At 34.3% G+C, this 24,151-nt stretch overlaps 1 protein-coding gene across 12 annotated transcripts in view; it reads left to right on the forward strand.

Annotated features, from left to right (window-relative positions):
- The window catches only part of ADAM32 (ADAM metallopeptidase domain 32), a 188,978-nt gene that overhangs the window by 45,424 nt on the left and 119,403 nt on the right, over nucleotides 1-24,151 (forward strand). For all 12 annotated transcript variants that reach the window (XR_012007696.1, XR_012007693.1, XR_012007695.1 and 9 more), the window contains 4 exons: nucleotides 1,646-1,714; nucleotides 5,230-5,301; nucleotides 5,502-5,668; nucleotides 16,729-16,810. Coding sequence is in view for 8 of the 12 variants with exons in the window: in XM_072776543.1 (XP_072632644.1) it covers nucleotides 1,646-1,714; nucleotides 5,230-5,301; nucleotides 5,502-5,668; nucleotides 16,729-16,810 (390 nt within the window). In the remaining 4 variants the exon portion in view is untranslated. The remainder of the gene's footprint in view (nucleotides 1-1,645; nucleotides 1,715-5,229; nucleotides 5,302-5,501; nucleotides 5,669-16,728; nucleotides 16,811-24,151) is intronic.

Below are 24,151 nucleotides of genomic sequence, written 5' to 3' on the forward strand. Positions count from 1 at the left end.
TAAATAATTTGTAGAGCAGAAGTTAAATTTATTTCTGATATGCAGATAAAATAGATGAGATGGTTAGATAATGCTTATTGTTTTATTTATTTTACACAAACTGTAAACAGTAGATCTAATGAGTAATACATTATCACTTATAGTATGTAATATAACTACATAGATGATAGTAACATAGCATATAACAAATATTCTTATTACTTGAGTCCATTGCTATGAAGCTTAAAGCACAATATATTGATGTTAACTGACGGTAACAAGCAGACAACTTAGCATATCCTGTAAATGCTGTGGTAAAATGGATTAAAGATTTAAAAGGTAAGCTGAAACCATAAAACTCCTGGAAGAGAACATGGGAGAACTTTTTGATATTAATCTGGGCAATGATTTTTTAGATATGACACCAGAAGCACAGGTAACAAAAGTAAAATAAATATGACTATATCAAATTAATAAATCTTTCTTTGCACAGCAAAAGTCAATAAAATAAAAAGACAGCCTGCAGAGTGAGAGAAAATTCTTGCAACTCATGTACCTGAAAAGAGGTTAATATTCAGTATATATAAGAAACTCATACAATTCAATAGCAAGAATAAACAATGATATTTAAAAATGGCAAAGGACCCAAATAGGCATTTTTCTAAAGAAGGCATACAGATGGCCAATGGCCATCAGATGTATGAAAGGTGTTCAACATCGCTAATCATCAAGGGAAAGCAAATCAAAATCACAAGGAAATATCACCTCACACCTATTAGGATGGCTATTACCAAAAAGATAACAAGTGTTGGTGAGGCTGTGAGAAAAGGGACCTTTTGTGCACTGTTAATGGGAATGCAAATTATTGTAGCCACTGTGGAAAAGAATATGGAGGATCCTCAAAAAATTAAAAATGAACTGCCTATGATCCAGAAATTTTCCTTTGGGTATATATCCATAGAAATGAAATTATTATCTTGAAGAGATACCTCTACTCATGTATCTTGAGAGTATATATATATATATATATATATTATATAGATAATGTAATATAATACAATATATAATATATATATTTATACAGTGGAATATTCAGCCTTGAAAAAGAAGGAAATCTTCCCATTTATGACAGCATGGATTAACCTAGAGGATGTTATGCTAAGGGAAATAAGCCACACACAGTAAGACAAATACTACACAATCTCACTTATATGTGGAATCTAAAATAGTCCTAGAGGCAAAGAGCAAAATGGTAGTTGCCAGGAGCTGAGGACAAGAAATGGGGAAATGTTGGTCAAATGGTACAAAGTTTCAGTTATGCAAGGTAAGTAACTTTTGGAGATTAGATGTACAATACTAGGATTATAGTTAACAAAATTGTATTGTAAACTTGTAATTTGCTGAGTGTTGATCTTCTGTGTGCTCATCATGCACACACAAAAAAGAAAATGGTAGCTATATGAGGTGAATATGTTAATTAGCCTGATTATGGCAATTATTTTATAATTCATGTGTATATCAAAATATCAGATCTTTTACTTTAAATATATATGATTTTTCTTTGTCAGTTATACCTCAATAAAGTGGGAAAATAATTTTAAAGGTTCAGAATAAATAATTTATGAAAATTTTATATGCTTATAAGTGCTCTTTCTCTCTTTCCCAGCCAGAATCAGCTGTTCCAGATTTAATTCCTCTTTATTTAGAAATACATATTGTGGTGGATAAAGCTTTGGTATGTATTTTTATTTTTCTTTGCTTTTACATATTTGGTGTGAATGCATAATTATCCCTACCTAGAAAGTAACTTAAAATTTCCAATATTTTTACTACATATCATAGGGAGAACAGTGGAAAATTTTGCAAACTGAAAAACCAAATACTCAAAATTACATATTTCTATCAGAAATGTTTTACTTGAAATCTTTACATAAAAATCCTGAAGAACAAAATGATTTTTATGCTTGTACTTCCCATCTATAGGAACTCTCTCCATCTACAATATTTTTGATGGTGACATTTGTTTTGGATGAAAATCTTTAAGCTTTTAGCAGTATGTAGCCTAGGGAATGTTTTGCCCTCTAAAGTATTTATTGGCACAAAAGTGATGACAGTATGAGAACTGCTTATGTTGAGATTTTTTTTCTTAAGTAGTTTTTAAAGATTCACCTGTTCTAGTGCATCTAGTCAGGTGTGGCTTTATTTCCTCTAGATTTCAGAGACTTCAGAAAACAGGGGTAAAAATCTATTTTCCAGGTTTTGTTCTGATGATAAGGGTTTAATTGTCATGCCTATGGAATACTACAGAGAATATGAATCAAACACATTATCACTTCTATTTGTAGAGCTTGTCAGGAAAGCCAGAGATGAGATTCAGAGACAGGTAGGATTTAGAGAAGAATATGAAAATACTTGGTTTATTAGAATATAGGAGAAAAGGACAAAGGGAACATTTAAGAGAAAATTAAGATTTTTATAATAATGATAGCTAGATTTCCAGAGAATATTCCAGATTATAAAAATCCTTGTTTTTTTCAGAATTATGTTACAAACTTTGAAAGTTGTTTTAAAAGCTTCTTGTCCAAATTTCCAGGCTTGCCAGCCATGTGATATTTATTAAACATCCTTTTCTATATTTTTATACATATTTACATATTATATAAGAAAATAAACATTGAGCCCACTGTGGCATCTATGTTACTAGATGCTGGGCATATAAAGAGGAACAGTGAAAGTGTCTTCAATGTCTTCACAAATTTTAAATCTAGTGAATTCAGTGCTATCTCGAAGGCAGCATATGGTAGTATAAAAACACAGTCCAGTGGTGGAGAAAGGCATGGAAACACATAGCTTAGGGTATGTTAAAGTAGGTTAGGGTAGTATAGGCTAGTTAGTATAGGCTAGTTAGTTAGGGTAGTATAAAAGCATGTAAGTAGGTGTTTTATTATTATTCATGTGTGGTGGGGCCAACAGATCAGGAGATGAAATTGCTATTGGAGAGATAGTTTGTTATGCACAGTTCCCAAGAGGAGAGAATATGGCACATTCTGCAGAAGCCATATGGGGAAGTAGATAAGGAGACAGAGGGAGCAAGGGGAAAACATGAGCAGGAGACCTGATTATGATTTCTGTGGAAAAGAAAAGGTGAGGCAAAGTAAACAGATTTAGGGTTGGCTAGCTTGAAAAATTTCAGTGGATTCTGGGATGTAGGGGTTGTCTCTAGTTGTCTGATACCTGCCTCTTAGGTGTTTAGGACAAGGGAATAATGGCCTGGGGTGTGAGATCCTGATAAAGGAGATGGTTGGGGAATGGTTTGTGGATTAGTTAATTTGGATAATGAGGTGAAGGTAGGGCCAGGGAAGACTTGGTGAAAAACTTTTCCTTGCAAAGACAATAAATATGAGAGAAGGTTTTTTTTAAAATAACAACAACAAAACTGCAAGTTTGGGTGATTAATACATAGAGTTGAAGAAGGAAAATGGAAAGAGATAAATTGAAAAACTGATACTATGTTTGGATTTTATCCTGAAGGTAATAGAGAATCATTAAAAAGATTTTATTTTTATTTTTTTTAAGAATTTTTTAAAATTTTTTTATTTATTTATGATAGTCACAGAGAGAGAAAGAGAGAGAGGCAGAGACATAAGCAGAGGGAGAAGCAGGCTCCATGCACCGGAAGCCCGATGTGGGACTCAATCCCCGGTCTCCAGGATCGCACCCTGGGCCAAAGGCAGGCACCAAACCGCTGCGCCACCCAGGGATCCCTGAGAATCATTAAAAAGATTTTAAACAGGGGAGTGATATGTTTTCATTTTAGAATCATCATTTTTGTAATAGTGTAGGGACTAGATTGCTGATGGGATAATTGGAGGCATTTAAGAGACTGTTCCAGTAATCAAGGTGAACATTTATAAATCAATAGTAGTTAATAATAGAACAAAAGCAATTATAAAAGTTACTGATGAGGTTGAATTAGAAGGACTTAAATTGATTTGATTTCTTCATTAACTTAATAAATTTACTAAGCATCATGTAGATGCCATGATCTACTTATTGAGGATACAGGTGTGAACACAACAGAAAAAGTTTTGTTCTTATGGAACATACGGTATCATGAATGTGGGAGGTCATAGGTAATAATACCATTAATTAAAGTAGTAGAAAGGTAAGTAGGACCAGATTTTTGAGGGAGAATGATGAGTTTTAGGTATATTTAATTTGAGGGTCCTGTGGAACATGCGAGTGGTGCTATACTTTAGAGAGATGATTTATAGATACGGAATTTGACATTGGCACATTCCACAAACTTATTTAGATTTCAGCAGTTAATGTGTGTGTGTGTGTGTGTATGTGAAGTTTCATGCAGTAATATCACCTATGTTGCCTTGTATAATCATTGTCACAATCAAGACACTGAATAGAACCATCACTCTAAGACTTTCTGACATTATTTCTTTATAGTCACATCCATTTCTCCCTACTTCCCTGTACTTGACCTCTGGCAGTCACTAATCTATTCTCCATTCCTTGGTTTCAGGAATATTGCATACATTTATCTTGTAGTATATATCCTTTGGGGATTTTTTTAATACTCAGCATAATTTTCTTAAAGTTTATCCAAGCTGTTTCATATATCAATGGTTTAGTTAGTTCCTTTTTATTAATGATCAGTGTTCCATGGTGTGACTGTACCACAGTGTGTGTAATCAGTTAACCACTGAAAGACATTTCAGCTTTGGGCTAAAAGAAATAAAACTGTTACAAACATTTTTGAATAAGATTATTGTGAGCATAGCTTTTATTTCTTTAGGATAAATGCCCAGGAGTGTGGGGCTCCTGGGTAGCTCAGTCAGTTAGGTGTCCGTCTTATGATTTGGCTCAGGTCTCATGGGTTGAAGACTCTCTCCTTCTGCCCCTGCCCGCTAATTGTGCTCATGATCTCTCTCTCAAATAAATCTTAAAAACAAAAAACAAAAAGCCCAGGTGTGCAATTGCTTGGTCATATGGTAAATATATTTGTTTTGAAAGAAGCTGCTAAACTTTCCAGGGTGGGTGTATGATTTTATCTTTTCACAAGCATATATGAGTGATCCAGTTTATGCTTCTTTTTAAAATTTATTAATAACTATCTTATTTTGAACTGTTCTAACCCCAAAGCATCCTCAAAGTTCTGAGAGTGGATGGAAAGCATGTCTCAAACATAATACATAACAGATTGTATTTAAATTTAAAATTAATTTTGTTTTTCAGTATGATTACCTGGGCTCTGATAGCATGATAGTAACAAATAAAGTCATTGAAATTGTTGGCCTGGTAAATTCAGTAAGTATTTTCCTTTTCATACTAGTTAGAAAAATGTATACGAGTTTTGAAATTATAATTTGCATTAACTTGGCATCTCTAAAGAGTGAAAGCCATTTGTACAGACTGAGTGTGGATTTGTCAAAGCATTGAATTAATTTCTTGGTTATTGTAAAATAACAAAGATTAATTTTTCATGTGTTTATCCCTTTTGTTTTTAGATGTTTGCCCAATTTAAAGTTACTGTTGTGCTGTCATCGTTGGAGTTGTGGTCAGATAAAAATAAGATTTCTACAGTTGGTGAGGCAGATGAAGTACTGCATAGATTTTTAGAATGGAAAAAGTTCTATCTTACTGTAAGGCCTCATGATACTGCATATCTATTCATGTAAGAATAATGTTTCATTATCCTTAGAAAGCAAAGATCTGTGATAATGATGTAGCTTAATTTAGGGAATTTTTACTCATTGGTGACTATTGATACATTATGTGCTTCATTCAGGCCTCGTATTCTCTTTCACGGTTGTCAGTTTAAAAAAGCTTGCTAAAATTTATTTCTGTGCTTATTAGTTTTTTACTAATGAGGAGATTGACATTTCTAGAGGTAAAACAATTTCAGGATTCTTCGGTTTAGTGGTATCGTCTGGTTTGAACTCACAGGTTTTAACATTAGAACCCATAATCTTAACCACTACCTAAAAAATGGGATTTATTTTATGGCGTTTATATGGAGTTTATATTTTTGTTATGAAGTTTTGATCAAAGGCTTGGGAAAGTAGGTTAAAAATAATTTATCCTGGGCAGCCAGGTGGCTCAGCGGTTTAGCACCACCTTCAGCCCAGGGCCTGATCCTGGGGACCCAGGATCAAGTCCCACGTTGGGCTCTCTGCATGGAGCCTGCTTCTCCCTCTGCTGTGTCTCTGCCTCTCTGTCTCTCTCTCTCTCTCTTTCTCTCTCTCTGTCTCTCATGAATAAATAAATAAAATCTTTAAAAAAAATTTATCCTAATGAATTTCCTGCATTATTTTTAAGTAGTAATTTTCTTTTTTTGTTTTGTTCTAGTTTTTGTTATGGGAAATTTCAAGTATAACAGAAGCTGAGAAAGTAAAATAATGAATCCTTATGTACCTTACATATCCATAAAACAATTGTCAACTTCTGCTTAACTCTTCTTTTTCTCACCCCCTGAAACTCAGTTATTTTGAAGAAAGTCCTATGTGTCATATTATTAATTACTTATCTCTGAAAGATAAGGATTCTTTAAAAAATATTCACAATATAATTATCACACCTAAAAAATGGCAATTCCTTAAAGTCGTCATTGTTTAGTCAGGGTTCAAATTTTTCATATTGTCTAAAATATTTTATATATTACAATTGATTGGTTCAAGTCAACATCCATGCAAAGTCCACACATTGCATTCATTTGATATGTCTCTTAGTCTCTTTACATCTGTGGGTTTCATCTCTGTCACATTTTCTTTCCAGTTTATTTGTTGAATAAATAAATACAACTTTTCTAATGATCAATTATAACTATATATTTTTAATTGAACTCATATAAAATTATGTAACAATTATAATCCACAATATCTTTCAACAAGTCTGTATATACATATTATTAAGTTGGTATGTCAGTATTTCCTTTGCAAGTGTGAGATTAAAATTTTTCCCACATCTCTGCCAGCAATAAGTGTCATTTCTCTTTCCATTTTTACCAGTCTGATTAACTAATGTCAGTTTTATTTATTTATTTATTTATTTATTTATTTATTTATTTATTGTTAAGTTTTAGTTTCAGTTAACATACAGTGTTACATTAGTTTCAGGGGTACCATATAGTGATTCAACACTTACATACAACACCCAGTGCTCATCACAATTGTACTCCTCAATCCTCAGCACCTATTTAACCCATCCCCTCACCTACCTCCCCTCTGATAACTATCAGTTTGTTCTCTATAGTTAAGAATCTGTTTCTTGGTTTGCTTCTCCATTTTCTTCCCTATGCTCATTTGTTTTGCTTTCCAAATCCCACATATGAGTGAAATCATATGGTATTTGTCTTTCTCTGATTGACTTATTTCACTTAATGTAAAGTTATCAAGCTCCATCCATATCATCATCGCAAATGGCAAGATTTCATTCTTTTTTATGGCTGAGTAATATTCAGTTGTATACGTTTATACCACTACTTCTTTATCCATTAATCTCTCAGTAGACATTTGAGCTGTTTCCATAATTTGCCTGTTGTACATAATGTTATAAATATTGGGGCACATGTATCCCTTTGAATTAGTATTTTTGTATTCTTTGGGCAAATAGTGCAATTGCTGAATCATAGGGTAGTCCTATTTTTACCTTTTTGAGGAACCTCCATACTGTTTTCCACAGTGGCTGCACCAGTTCACATTCTCACCAACAGTGCAAGAGGGTTCCTCTTTCTTCACATCCTCACCAATTCCTGTTGTTTCTTGTGTAGTTGATGTTAGCCATTCTGACAGGTGGGGGAGGATATCTCATTGTAATTTTGATTTGTGACGTTGAGCAACTTTTTATATGTCTATTGGTCCTCTATATGTCTTCTTTGGAAAAATGTCTATTTGTGGTTGATTGGCCCTTTAATATAGCACAGGACCAAATCCTGCTGACAGAAGGTCAAGTGGGCCATTGTATTCAACTGTACTGAAGGCAAATGTGATTGAACCACAACAGTGGGGCACACACAGTACACACAGGGGACACCTTTGAAGTGCTTGGTTCTGGTGAACAGGAGATGTTGTGCTGCAGGGCACCACAGGACTGCTTCTTCATAAGGCCACTACTTTCAAGATTAGGAGACATAGCTGACTTTCCTAATAGACAGGAACAAACACAGAAGACAAAATGAGGAAACAGAGCAATATGTCCCAAATGAAAGAACAGGACAAAACCACAGCAGATGAGCTAAATGAAACAGAGGTAACCTATAAACCTGATAAAGAATTCAAAGTAATGATCATAAAGATACCTGCTGGACTTAATAAATAGTGGAAGCTCATAGTGAGACCTTCAATAAAGAGATAGAAAATATATAATCAGAGATGAGGAACTCAAGAACTGAAATTAAAAATACACTAGAAGGAATCAATGTCATATTAGAGGAAGCAGAAGAAAGGATCAGTGATCTGGAAGACAAACTAAAGGAAAGTAACCAAATTGAACTGAAAAAGAAAAAAGAATAATAAAAAATGAGAATAGATTAAAGGAACTCAGTAACATTATCAAATGTAATAACCTTTGAATTATAGGAATCCCAGAAGAGAGAGGAAAGGAGACAAAATTTTTTATGTATTGTTGCATTTGGTTTGCTAATATTTTGTTGTAGAAAATTTCTGCGATACTTGTAGAAATAATAGCTGAAAATTATACTAAATAAAGAATAACGCATATGGACAGACGTAAAGGAAGAAATTGACAGTAATACAATAAAAATAGGGGACTTTAATGCCTCATTTATTTCAACAGACCAATTATTGAGACATAAAATCAACAAGGAAACAGTGGTTTGAGTTACACATTGTACTAATTGGATCTAACAGATACATTCAAAACATTCCATCTAAAAAAGGTAAAATACACATTCAGGTGCACATGGAACCTTCTCCAGAATATATCACATGTAAAGCCACAAAACTATTCTCAATACATTAAAAAAATATTGAAATCATATCATGTGTCTTTTCTGACCACAATAGTATGAAACTAGAAATCAATCACAAAAAATCTGGAAAGAGTACAAATACATGGAGGCTAAAATATCATGCTAATAAACAGTCAACCAAGATCAAAGGAAAAAAATGTATGGAGACAAAATGAAAACAAAATACCTCAGAATCTTTGAGATGCAAGAAAACCTATAGCAATACAGGCCTACTCAAGAAGCAAAAAAAATCTTCAGTAAGCAACCTAAGTTTTACACATAAAGGAGCTAGAAAAAGAAGAACATTGAAAACCTAAAGCCAGTAGAAGGAGGTGTATAATAAATGTTAGAGGAGAAATAAGTGAAATATAGACAAATAGATCAATGAAACCAGGAACTTCTTCCTTGAAAAGATCCAACAAAATTGATAAACCTTTAGCCATTTTTATAAGAAAGAAGACTCAAGTAAAATGATAAAGGAAGAAATAACAGCCAACACCATAGAAAAATGAAAGATTATGAGAGAAGGTCATGAAAAATTATATGCTAAAAATTGGACGACCTAGAAGAAATGGATAAATTCCTATAAACACATAATCTTCCACAACTGAATCAGGATGAAATAGAAAATTTGAACAGGCTAACTCCTAGTAATGAATTGACTCAGTAATAAAAAAATAAAAGTCCAGGAATATTTGACTTCACAGGTGAATTCTACCAAACTTTAAACATGAGTTAATACCTATTTTTATCAAACTTTTTGAAAGAACAGAAAAAGGGAAACTTACAAATTTCTTCTAGGGGGCTATCATGACCTTAGAACCAAAACCAAATAAATACACTACAGAAAAAGAAAACTACAGGCTAATATCTCTGATGAACATGGATGCAAAAATCCTCAACAAAATATTAGCAAACCAAATGCAACAATACATAAAGGCATTCATCATGATAAAATGGAATTTATTCCAGAGATGCAAGAGTGGTTCAATATTTGCAAATCAATGTGATATATCCCATTAAACAAGAGAAAAGATAAAAACCATAGTTCATGACCATAATTCAGGTATATTGCTAAGTGAAATAAGTTAGTGAAGTGTAAATACTATGTGATTTCACTCATGTAGAATTTAAGAAACAAAACCAGTGAATAAAGAAAAAAGGGACTGACTCTCAAATACAGAGAACAAACTGGTGGTTGTCAGTAGGGAGGTGGGTAGTGGAGTGGGTGAAACAGAGAAGGTAAATATACACCTATTATGAAGGGCACTGAGAAATGTATAGAATTGTTGAATTATTATACTGTACACCTGAAACTAATAAAATACTGTATGTTAACCTTACTTGAATGATAATAAAAAAAACACATCTCTTTCTATAATTGCTTTAAACGTAAATGGACTAACTTCTGCAATCAAAAGACAGAGTGGCTGAATGGATAAAAAATAAGACACATCTTTGCAGTGCCTACAGTGTACTCACTTCATACATAAGGAGGCACACATGCTGAAAGTGAAGTGATAAAACCAGGCAGAAATTCAAAAAGGAAACAATGGTCTTAACATATTAGATCAGATGGATTTGAATGTACAGAATATTTATTATTTATTTATTTATTTATGAGGGAAAGAGAATGAGTAGGAGCAGAGGGAAGGGTAGAAGAAGAAAGAGAGGGACAAGTAGTGGGGAGCTTGATGCAGAGCTCCAGCCAGGACTCTGAGATCATGACCTTGAGCTGAAGTCAGATGTTTAACTGACTGAGCCACCCAGGCACCACTACATTACATTTAAAACCAAGAGAATGCATATTCTTCTCAAGGACATGTAGAATATTATCATGGTAGGATCATATGGAAGGACATAAAATAGGTCTTAATAAATTTAAGAAGATTTAAAGCACATCTGGCATCTTTGCTGATCATAATTGTAGGGAACTAGTAATCAATACAAGAAGAAAACTGGAAAATTCACAAATGTATAGAGCTTAAGCATCATGCTACTGAACAATCAACAGGTCAAAAATACCAAAAGAGAAAACAAAAAGTACCTAAAAAACAGTAAAAGATAATCATTTTGTTTATCTTTTCAAAAAACTAGCTATTGGTTTCCTTGATCTTTTCTATTAAATATTTAGTCTTTATTTCATTTATTTCTGATCTTTATTGTTTCCTTCCTTCTACTAACTTTGAACTTGTTATAATTCATTTAGGTGTAAGGTTAGACTGAGATTTTTCTTGTTTTGAGGTGGGTCTGTATTGCCATCAGTTTTCTTCTTAGAACTGCTTTCTCTGAGTTCCTCTGAGTGCCATGGATTTTGGACCATTGTGTTTTCATTTTCATCTGTCTTTGTGCATTTAAAAAAAGATTTTCTGTTTGATTTCTTTGTTTAGTAGCATGTTTTTTAGTCTCTACATGTTTAGTTTTTTCTCATATTGATTTCTAGTGTCATATTATTGTGGTCAGAAAAAATGCATGATATAATTTCAGTCTTCTTAAATTTGTTGAGACATTATTTTGTGTCCTAACATGACCTATCTTGGAGCATGCTCCATGTGCACTTGAAAGAATGTATATTCTGCTGGTTTTGTGTGGAATATACTGCATATATATTTGTTAAGTCCATCAGTTCTAATATGTTGTTCAAAGATGCTGTTTGTTTTTTGGTTTTATGTGTGGATGATCTATTAATAGATGTAAATGAAGTACTAAAGTCCTCTACTATTTCTGTATTATTGTCAATTTCTCCCTTTATATTGGTTAATATTTTCTTTATGTACTTAGATTTTCCAATGTTGAGTACATAGATATTTATAATATTCTCTTATTGGACTATTTCCTTTTATCATTATGTAATATCTTTGTCTCTTTTTACCATTTTTGTTTTAAAGTCTATTTTATCCAATATAAGAATTGCTACTCTGGCTTTTTTCCTCTCCCACTTTCATTTGCATGGAATATCTTTTTTCATCCTTTCACTTTCTCTCTGTATGTGAAAGGATGGCCTTTCTTTAGGGCCTAAGTAAGAGTCTCATTAGGCCTAAAGTAAGAGTCTCATAGGCAACATATAGGTAGTTCTTGTTTTTTGCCCATTTTGCCACGCTGTGTCTTAATTGGACCATTTGGATCATTTAAATTTAAAGTAATTATTGACAGATAATATACTTTTGCAATTTTAATTGTTTTCTGGTTGTTTTTGTTGTTCTCTGTTCCTTCTTGATCTCTTTTTGTGATTGATGAGTTAATGTAGTGTTATGTTTGGCTTTCTTTATTTTATGTGTATCTATTATAGTTTTTGGGTTTATGGTTACCATGATGTTCACATGTAACCTCCTAAGTATTTAATAGTCTGTATTTAAAGTTCATGGTCTTTTTATTTTTTACACCCTCCTTTACATTTTATATGTATGTGGTCATACTTTGTATCTTTTGACTCATAATTTACCTCTAATTATGGCTTTTTTTTTTCCACTTAAAGTCCCTTTAACATTTATTGTGAGGAGGTTTAGAGGTGATAAAATCCTTTAATTTTTGTTCATCTGGTAAATTCTTTATTTCTCTTTCAATTCTGAATGATGACTTTGCCAGGTAGAGTATGTGGTGTGGACCTTTTCAGGTTCATCTTGCTTGGAACTCTTACTTCCTGAACCTGGCTTTCTATTGCCTTCCCAAAGTTAGGGAGGTTTTTACCTATTATTTCAAATAAGTTTTCTGCTCCTTTCTCTCTCTATTTTCATTCTTGGACTCTAATGATGAAGAGAATGTCTGCTTGATGATGTCCAGTGGGTCCCTAGACCTATTTTCACTTTTTAAAAATGCCTTTTTCTTTTTGCTGTTCAGCTTGAGTGCTTTCCATGATTCTGTCTTCCAGATTGCTGATCCATTCTTATGCATCTACTAATATACTGTTGGTTCTAGTATTTTTTAAAATTTATTGTATTCTTCAAGTCAGATTGATTTTTAAAAAATACTTTCCTTTTATTGAGGGTATCACTGAGCTTTTCCACTTTTCTGTCCAGTCCAGTGAGCATCTTTGTGATCATTACTTTAAATTCTTTATCAGGGGATCCCTGGGTGGCGCAGCGGTTTAGCACCTGCCTTTGGCCCAGGGCACGATCCTGGAGACCCAGGATTGAATCCCATGTCGGGCTCCTGGTGCATGGAGCCTGCTTCTCCCTCTGCCTATATGTCTCTGCCTCTCTCTCTCTCTCTCTCTGTGTGTGACTATCATAAATAAATAAAAATTAAAAAAAATTCTTTATCAGGCATATTGCTTATCTCTTTTTCATGTAGTTATTTTTCTGATGTCTTGTTCTTTCTTTTGGAGCAATTCCCTTGTATCTTCATTTTTCTTGAATTTCTGTATTTGTTTCTATTAATTAGAAAATCTACCTTTCTTAAACTTGGAGGAATGGTCTTGTGTATATTCATCCTTGTATAGACTGTGTGTGCTTGTTGACTTTTCCTGGCTGGAGTTGTGGATGAAGTGGGTTAGGGGCCATGGTGTACTCTATGCTGGAGCTGCTCTGGTAGGATAGCCAGAGCTGAAGTGGGTGTGGGCTGGGGTGGTCTGAGGCTCTACACACAGAGGGTATCCTGATATGACAGCTGAATCTGAAGTGATTGCAACCTAATGGGCTCCCTGGCTCTCTGCACAGCGAGCATCTTGGCAGGACAGCTGAAGTTGAAGTGGGTGCAGGCAAGGTGGTACCCTAGCTTTCTATACAAAGGGAGTCGTAACAGGATAGCTGAAGCTGAAGTGGATACAAGCCATGGTGTTCTGGGACTCTGCTCAGGCTGGACTGCTGGAGCCAAGATTGGATGCAGACCAGAGGATTCTGGGGTGTTCTGTGCAGAGGGTACCATGGCAGGACAGCTGAAGCTAAAGTGAATGCAATCTGGGGTATTCTGGGGTACTCAGGGTGGGAGTGTCCTGGTGAGGCAGCTGGAACCCAGATGGGCATGGGCTGGAGATTTTGGGGGCACGATAGCTTGGGGCAGATGAATCTATTCTGGTCGCTCAGTACTATACCTTTTCAAACGCTGTTCGCTGTTCACAGTGTTGGATGTGGGGGTTCTCTTCATTACTGTGTTTCCTTCTGTCTTGCCATTCTCTCTTGCCTTTCTATCTTTTGTTGTACAGAAGCTGTTCAGTTAGCCCTTAGTTCTTTTTCAGGAAGAATTGCTCTATAAATAGATGTAGATTTGGTGTGTCTATGGAGTTGGTAAGATCAGGATCTTACTATGTTGCCATCTTAGACCAGCTCTTCCTATTAAGTATTCTTTAAGCATTCAGGTACATGTCCTTTATAATATATATGATTTCAGAATATTTTCTGGCTGTGAGTTATCTTTTCATTTTCTTAACAGTATTATTTTAAAAAGCAGATTTTGATGAATTCATTATTAACAATTTTTATTTTATGAATCATGCTTTTGATATTGTACCTAAAAATATCTTTGCCTTACCCAAGTTTACAGATTACTATATCTTTTCCTAGAAGCCTTATAGTTTTAAGTTTTTCTTATTTAGATTTATTACGCATTTTGAGTTAACTATTGTATATGCTATGAGATATGGAGAATGCCATTTTTTGCATATGAATAATGAATTATTCAGCAATTCTTAAAAAGACTATAGTTTCTCCATTTATTTGCTTTTGCTACTTTTGTCAAAAATCATTTGACTTTTTATGTAAGAGTCTATTTTTGTTCTATCCTTTTGTTGATAACACACTGCCTTGATTACTATAGTTTTATAAAAATCATTTAAATCAAGTAGTATAAGTTCTCCAAATGTGTTTTTTTCTTTTTGAAAATTGTTTTGGTTATTCTAAGTTTTTGCCTTGCTATGTAAATATTAGATTAAAATTCTCAGTTACTATTAAATATCTTGCTGGAATGTTGATTGGAACTGCGTAGAGTCTATATAGTAGTTTAGGGGGAACTGATAGCTAAATAACACTAAGTGTTCCAATCAGCCACCTTGGTATATTCTTCCATTTATTTAGATCTTTAATTTCTTTCATCAGTGTTCTGTAGCATATAGTTCTGTCAGTATACAGATATATCAGTGCTTTATCAGCATACAGATCTTTCTCACATTATGTTGGCTTTATATCCTAGTATATCATGTCTTTGGTGCTATTTTTTTCTTCTTTTTTGAACACAAAATGGAAAAATATTTATTTTTTTAATTTTTTATTCAAATCTATTTGAATGTTACATATCACTGTAAATTTGAGGTATGTAACATGTTAATAAATACACTTGTGTATTATATGATTGCCATTGTAGTGGTAATAAGCACATCTGTCATGTTATATAATTATCATTTCTCTTTTAATACTTGGAATAATAAAGTTCTAGGCTTCTAGCAGATTTAAAGATTATAATGCAACATTGTTATCTATATCTACTATACTGTGTATTAGATCTCTAGGTCTTATTGACTACTCATTGCATGTTTGTACCCTTAAATAACATTAGCACTATTGTAAATGTTTCATTTTACTTTAGTTTCAAATATTTTATTGCTAGTATATAAAAATCAGATTGACTTTATAGTTGACTTTGAAACATGCAAACCTGCTGAACACACTTTGTTCTAGTAGCTTATTTATATACTGTGGGATTTCCTAGGTAGACAATCACATCATCTATAAACAGAGAAGACTATATTCCTTCCTTTCCAATCAAATATCTTTTATTTTATTTTCTTGCCTTAACAGGCTAGGACCTCTAGTATGATGCTGAATACTAGTGGTGAGAGCAAACATCCTTGCATTTGCACAATCTTTTAGTACACTGTCTTGGATTAAAAAAGAATGTGAAGAATACTTTAAACCTTGGGAGGGGGGGAAGCCAAGGTTGCATGTTAAGAGTGAATACTTGCAAACAAGTGTTTAGATATAGAAAAACAAGGCTTAGATACAGAAAAATATCAGAGAGACAGAATAAAGGCAGCAGTAGGGAGACAGTGGAATGTGAAGTGCAGTTGAAACTGAGGGGATGTTTTAATTGATAATTGAAATAAGTTTCTTTATATACATCTTGAAATGTTTGCTTTGATGGAGGCTCTAAAGATGGCAGAATATGTTTGGAGTGTCTACATCTTAGTATTTGAGAGTATGACTCTGGATTCAGATTCCCTAAATTCATATCTTTCACTAGCACTTATTAATCTTGCTACCTTGAGAAATTTACTTATACGTCTCATCTGATGTATGATTTGTTCAATGGGGATAATAATATTTATTTCACTGGCTTGATTTGAGAATTACGTGGAGTAATTTTTATGAAAAATCTCTGATAATGGTGCTATTAATTATATGACAATTTATATGGGCCCTTATTCAAAGCAGACATAATAATGTTAAGTTATGGAACCATAAAGTCATTCTTATGAGAAACTGGTAAGTTTTTCTACAAGAAAATGAACATTTTTAATCCATGTATTAAAACTATTTTTCGTTGTTACTTAGCAAAATACTTTTGATCAAAGTGTTTTGTTCAGAGGCTTTAGTAATCCTAAATAAATGTGATGAAAACAGTAAAGCCATAAAAAAACCTGGATCCACTGGATATATTTTAGAAATATGGTGTGCTTAATGAATGTCTTCCAAATTGGAAACAATAAAGATGTATGGAAAGGTTGTACATCAGTTTGCTTCAGACTATGATTTTATGGACTACAGAGTTAATTACTAGCAGCAATTCTCACCTTTGAATTGTCAAAGTTAATTATAAATACATACTTATTTATTTAGGTATAGAGATTATCAAGATTATATGGGAGCCACAATTCCTGGAAAGATGTGTGTTACTCATTATTCTGCTGGAATTGCTTTGGTATGTAATTATTTAATCTTACTATTTAAAAAATTTATACATTTAAAAATCATTCAACATTATAGCAAAGATTTTATACAGTTCATACTTATACTTGCATTGAGAGATTACACTTACTTTCTACTACTGTTAAAAATTTGAAATGTGTAGAAGGGAGAGTATTTTGTGAAAGTAGAATAAAAATATCAGAAATACACATGTATTCCTTAATATATAGAATAGTGCATCATGAAACATTATGTGTAAAAAATAATTTAAAAAATTTTTAAAAAATATTTTATAACCCAAATAGATGTTTGCTTGTAGATGTAAAATTGGAATAATAGTCTTACCAGTAAAATAACTTCAAAGTGAAAACAATGATTAAATAAAAAGTATGACAGAAATTCTTTAAAATGTTTCAAACCTTCAAAGAGTAAAAGAAATATTTATGTCTCTTTTAAAAATTAATAACATTTATAAATATTTTATATATGTAAAAAATAAATGATACAATTAGATGCATCATTGAAAGGTAGAGTAATTGGTTGAGCAATTTTCCCACCCTATTACTTTTTTAAAAAAAAGTAGAGAGGCAGAGAGAGAGAGGCAGAGAGAGGCAGAGACATAGGTAGAGGGAGAAGCAGCCTCCTTGCAGGAAACCTGATGTGGGACTCTCAATCCCCAGTCCCTGGGATCACCACTGGAGAATTTATTTTAAATTATAATTATTAATTATAATTAGATGCATCATTGAAATATTTATGTCTCTTTTAAAAATTAATAACATTTATAAATATTTTATATATGTAAAAAATAAATGATACAATTAGATGCATCATTGAAAGAGTAATTGGTTGAGCAATTTTCCCACCCTATTACTTTTTTAAAAAACAAATTTACAAATTTTTTAAAAACTAACTAAAAATTATTTTAATTATAAAATAAATTTTTAAAGATTTTATTTATTCATTCATGAGAGACACAGAGAGAGGCAGAGACATAGGTAGAGGGAGAAGCAGCCTCCTTGCAGAGAGCCTGATGTGGGACTCCATCCCAGGATCTTGGGATTATGCCCTGAGCCAACGGCAGACACTCAACCAGGGGCACCCTAGGCATCCCTAAAGTATAAAATATGTTATGTACCCTTTTAAAAGCATATAGAATATATAAGGACATTTGTATAAATTTATGGCATCTCCCCAATCAGGAAGTGATAATCACTATTTATATTTTGATTAATATGTATCTTCTATATTGTGTTTTTATCTGTTACTGTGGCTCCTTCTCCTTACATTTTTGTAAAAATGGGATTTTGCAGTGCATATTTTTATTTCTGATACTCTTATTACAAAATTTATGCATGTACAGGGCAAAAATTGTTTTAATTATGAGTATAAAAAGCAAAAGTTAATAGTAATTCTTCCTCATCTTCTTCAAGTAGTCCTATTTAATACTTTATAATTTCTGGTTAAGTTCTTCTAGCAGCTAAATTTATTATTTAAAGTAAATATGCTCTTTGGGCGCCTAGATGGCTCAGTGGTTGAGCGTCTGTCTTCAGCTCAGGTGCTTCAGCTCAGGTCCCTTGATCCCAGGGACTCGGGATTGAGTCCCACATTGAGTCTTTGAAGGTTTGAAACATTTTAAAGAATCTGTCATACTTTTTGCTTAATCATTATTTTCACTTTGAAGTTATTTTATTGGTAAGACTATTATTCCAATTTTACATCTACAAGCAAACATTTATTTGGGTTATAAAATATTTTTAATAAATTTTTATAAATTTTTAAAATTATTTTATATCATTACGTATTATATATACTTTATAGTTGTACATATATGTGCACGATACACATCACATGATCTTATAATTTTGATATTTATATTTTTATTATTCATATCTTATTATTTATGTATATATTTTAAGATTTTATTTATTTATTCATGACAGACAGAGAGAGGCAGAGACACAGAGAGAGAAGTAGGCTCCATGCAGGGAGCCCAATATGGGACTCGATCTCAGGACTCCAGGATCATGTCCTAGGTGGAAGGCAGAGGCTCAACTGCTGAGCCACCTGGGCATCCCTTATTATTTATATTATATTGACTTACCTTAGGCAATGCCCATTGATTACTTGCTTTGAAAAATAAGAATTTAAAATAATTGAACACTTCTTATATCTATTGTCAAGATTTATAAAATTTATAACTTATTCTATAAAAACTTTTATACTTTGTCTATAGGTTAATTTAAAAATTAAATTAGTAAATAATATTTTATATGTGAATACATAAATAATATTAACTCGGGTAAAGAAATAAATATATTATTATGCTAGTAAAGCTTTGATGGTCAAAAGATGACCTTTTAGGCATCAGGATCTAATGGAGATGTTTAATTATTTTTCTCACTTTTTTAACTTTTATCAGTGAAATCACTGCCATAGAAAATTGAATTTCATCTTCCTTTTCTTAGAACGCTTCCTATTTTTATGGAGTATCTCTTGACTATTTTATTTGTTTGTTTCTTTAGTTTCCAGTTTATTTTATTGTTTAGTGTATTATTGTTTTTCTCTTTGAATTGGGTATTATATATTGAGTTCAAGATAAAAGTTTATGTCTTCATAGGGCTGAATGTAGGCCAGTTCAGAATTCATTTGTAGACCAGACTTTTCTTTCAATGACACTTCTTTCTCTGGCATCCTAGGGTTTATATCCTAAATGTATCAGGTATTCATATTGGTCTTTTAAAAAATTTTATTTCTGGTATAGTTAGTATATAGTTATATTCATTTCAGGTATACAATACAGTGATTGAATAATTCTATTTATTACTCAGTGCTTATCAAGATATGTACTCTTAATCTCCTTCACCTGTTTTGCCCATGTCTCCCCACCTCCTCTTCAGTAACCATCAGTTTGTTCTTTATAGTTAGGAATCTGGTTTTTGGTTTGCTTCTTTTTTCCCCCTTCGTTTGTTGTGTTTCTTAAGTTCCTCGTGTGAGTGATATCATATGGTATTTATCTTTCTCTGATTGACTTACTTCACATAGCATTATACCTTCTGCATCTATTCATTCATGTTGTTGCAAATGGCATGATTTCATTCTTTTTTTAGCTTCTATTTAAGTTCCAGTTAGTTAATATGCAGTATAAAATTACTTTCAGGTGTACAATTTAGTGATTCAACACTTCCATACAACAGCCGGTCTCATCACAAGTGCCCTCCTTAAGCCCCATCACCTATTTCACCTATCCCCCAACCCACCTCCCATCTAATAACCATCAGTTTGTTCTCTGCAGTTGAGAGTCTGTTTCTTGGTTTGCCCCCCTCTCTCTTTTTTCTCCCCTGTGCTCATTTCTTTTGTTTCTTTTACTCATGAATTTTTTTCTTTTTATAATTTTCTTCTAATTATTATCTTTTTTACTTAAAGAAGTCCCTTTAACATATCTTGTAAGGTCAGTTTAGTGGTGATGAATTCTTTTAACTTTTGTTTGTCTGAGAAACTCTTTGTTTCCTTAAATTCTGAATGATAACTTTGTCAGGGAGAGTATTATTGTTGTAGTTTTCTCCTTTTAGCACTTTTATTATGTATACCACTCCCTTTTGGCCTGCAAGGTTTCTGCTGAAAAATCAGCTGATAGCATTATTATGGGGTTTCTTGTATATAACTAGTTGTTTTGCTTTTGGTACTTTGAAGATTCTCTCTTTATTTTTAATCTTTACCATTTTACCTATTATGTGTTGTGGTGTGTATTTCCTATGGTTTGTTTGTTTATTTATTTATTTATTTATTTATTTATTTATTTATTTAGTGGCTGTCAGTGCTTCCTGGATCTGGTTGTATTTCTATCCCGAGGTTAGTGAAATTTGCAGCCATTATTTATCTAAATAAGTGTTCTGCTCTTTTCTCTCTCTTTTTTCTTTTTAGGGTCCCTATAATGAGAATATTAGTATGCTTGATGTACCAGAGATCCCTTAAAATATTCTTTTTGTTTTTTATTGTTTTACTTTTTTGCTGTTCAGCTTGGGTACTTTTTTTTTTAAGATTTTATTTATTTATTTATTTGAGAGAGAGTAAGAGAGAGCACAGAAGAAGAGAGAGAGGGAGAAGTAGACTCCCTGCTGAGTAGAGAGTTCAGTGCAGGGCTCGATCCCAGGACACCAAGATTATGACCTGCACTGAAGGCAGACGCTTAGCTGACTGAGCCACCCAGGCACCCCAGCTTGGGCACTTTCTATTACTCTGTCTTCCCAATCATTAATTCATCTTCTGCATTCTCTCATATGTTGTTGATTCTCTCTAGTATATTTTTTCATTTTATTCTATTCTTCTAGTCTATTGTTTTTTTTTTTAAGATTTTATTAATTCATGAGAGACACACAGAGACAGAGAAAGAGAGAGAGAGAGAGGCAGAGACACAGGCAGAGGGAGAAGCAGGCTCCATGCAGAGAGCCCAATGTGGGACTCAATCCTGGGGCCCCAGGATCAGGCCCTGGGCTGAAGGCGGTGCTAAACTGCTGAGCCACCTGGGCTGCCCAGGTCTATTGTTTTTTTAAAAAAATATTTTCTGTCTCTTTATTGAAGTTCTCACTGAGTTCATCCTCTCTTTTTTCCAGTTCAGTGAGCATGTTTTTGACCATTTCTTTGATCTCTTTATCAGGTAGGTTTCTTATCTCTGTTTTGTTTAGCTTTTTTTCCCAAGGTTTTTGTCTTATTTAGTTTGGAGCATCTTCCTCTGTTGCTTCATTTTGTTTGTCTTTCATGTTTGTTTCTATGAATTAAATAGAATAGCCATTTCTCTTAGACTTGAAGAAACAGCCTTTTATAGGAACATCCTTATGTGGACTGTGTGTGCCTGATGGCTTTGGTTGGCTTGGGGATCTGTAATGGGTGTGGGCGGAAAGTCCTGGGCACTCCATACCACAGCTGCCCTGATGGGATGGCTGGAGCTGAAGTAGGCACTGGCCAGGGTCTAGGGCTCTCTGTGTCTTTGCCTGGAGTACCTCAGGATACTTTGCACATATATCACCTTGATGAGATGGCTGGTGCTATTGTTATTGTCGACACTGTCCAAGGATATCCCTGTGTATGCCACAATGGGGCCACGCTGTGAGGCTTCTCTGGGGGGACTTCTGGGTCTGGTGTGGGCCAGGACTCCAGGGCCTACTGAGGCACTGGGGGCTAAGGTGCCCTGACCCTGCGTTTATCTGTACTATCAAGGTGGAGAAGGAATATAAGCAATAATACCCTCCTTCCCCTCTGGCCCTAGAAAGTGTTCCACAGTTTCCTGGCCACTTGATAGAATTCTAGGTCTGGTTCCTTTGTATTTTAGTTGCTCTTTAAATTGCAAATTTGGAATGTGAGAATCAGCTGGCTTTGTGGTCTTTTTTCTTTAAGGTTTTAAAAATTTATTCATGAGAGTCACACAGAGAGAAGCAGAGACACAGGCAAAGGGAGAAATAGGCTCCCTGTGGGGAGCCCAATGTGGGACTCGATCCCAGGACCCTAGGATCACTACCTGAGCCAAAGGCATGTACTCAACCACTGAGCCACCCGGGTGTCCTGGCTTTGTGTTCTTGACTCAAGCTGACCCGTACCACAAGTTGTATGGTTAAATGGTGCTCTTGGTTTTGCTCTGTGGATGATCACCTCTGCCTGCCATTTTCTCTGTTCAAGTGATGCTAGGCTTCACAGCTTTCAGATGTACCAGGTAAGCTTTCTGTTCAGTTAGGGCCAGGAGCTATACTCAGTGGTCAGTAGGGCTGAGAATTAGATCCCATTCCCCAGCAGGGCAGGAGAGCCATTTCTAAGCAGCCTCTCAGTTGTTTGCAGTTAAGCTGTCTGGTTTGAAAGGGTCAGGAGCTACATGCTGCCATGGATGGGGTTTGAATCAGCTTCTCTGTCTAGGCAGAACTGACTTTAAGCCCAGGAAGGCTTTTTGTGGTCTTAACTTAAGCTGACATGTACCCCAAGTTCCATGGCTGAAAGGTGCCATTGCTTTTGCTTTGTGGACAATAGCCATGCCTACCATACTCTCCACTTGAATATTGCTGGACTATGCAGTTTCTAAGTGTTATGACCTGGCTTTTGATCGGGTGGGTCCAGAAGCTACATTCAGCATTGGGCAGGGTTATGACTCAGCTCCCTGCCTGGGTAGGTGTGGGGACAGACTAGGCTTCAGTGGTCTTTGATGTGCGAATCAGTGTCTGAATCTGATGTCTGAATCTGTCTTTCATGACCTGAATTAGGAAGACCTGTTGTTCATTGGGTTCCCTGGGCAGAGTACATCACTTTCTTAGCTCTTCAATGGGCAAAACTGCTGGTTGGGACTACTTTTTGGGTGCTGCAGGTGGGAACTTGGTCTGCCAAGATTTAAGTGCTGGTTGTTGCAAGCCTTTCCACCTTTCTCCATCACAGATTTCTCATGGTCAAGCCATGTAACATCCTCTGTGCTCCTTGTGAGGGCATACCAGACTGAGGATTCCCAAGAAGTCACCTAAAATGCTCTGGGAGCTGGATGTCCACCCTGGCATCTTCATTTCCCACTCGAGGCACTGTAGACTCTGGAAAGATTTCCTAATACGGCACTGTATCAGCATTGGGGAAGGACAATGTAGTCAGTGTGTAGCTACCCTACCCTACCCCTCTTACCCTTCTGATGTGGTCTGTTTTGTTTTCTGTAGTGCAGAGAGTGCTTTAAGCTCACCTCCTTATTCTAAGATCTTCACGGTAGTTTCTTGTCCAAGAAAAGTTGTTTGTTCTTGTTGTGAGGGGGAGGGAAATTGGGAATGACCTATGATGCCATCTTGTTAACATCACTACTGTTGTAATTCTTAATATGGACCTGGAGGCCATAAGGGTTAGTGACATAAATGACCTAGGTATTGTTATCAAAACTTTATTTTTTATTTATTTTTGTTAACTTTTTTTTAAATGTGGGGGCTCTCTTCATATTATTTATAGGGAGGATTCTTGTGCTGAAAGGGAAATCCAGGTATATCACTCCAAGTTTTCCCTTCCCAAATTTCAGATTCTAACGCCTTCCCTATTAAATCTGGTAGATTTGAGAATTAAGTTGTTAAGAGAGAGAATTAAAAATTAAGTTCTGCAGTCCTGCAGTCCTTATGCTTTGTGCATGGTCCTCAGCCATGTCAATCTAACCACTATAGGAGATGAGGAATTACTACAGTGCTGCTGCAGAGGCTTAATGACTGCCTATTTGCATTCTCAGTTGCTCATTCACAGCTTTCTCTTTATATTTCTCATAAAGTATATCCTCTAGTTCTGCCATAAAAATCCAGTTGAACCCCAAATTTTTATTAGAGCATGTCATTATAGCAGTGAAGTGCCTTGATCT

The sequence above is a fragment of the Canis lupus genome, chromosome 15 (genome assembly GCF_048164855.1).
Source record: "Canis lupus baileyi chromosome 15, mCanLup2.hap1, whole genome shotgun sequence".
Lineage (NCBI taxonomy): Eukaryota > Metazoa > Chordata > Mammalia > Carnivora > Canidae > Canis > Canis lupus.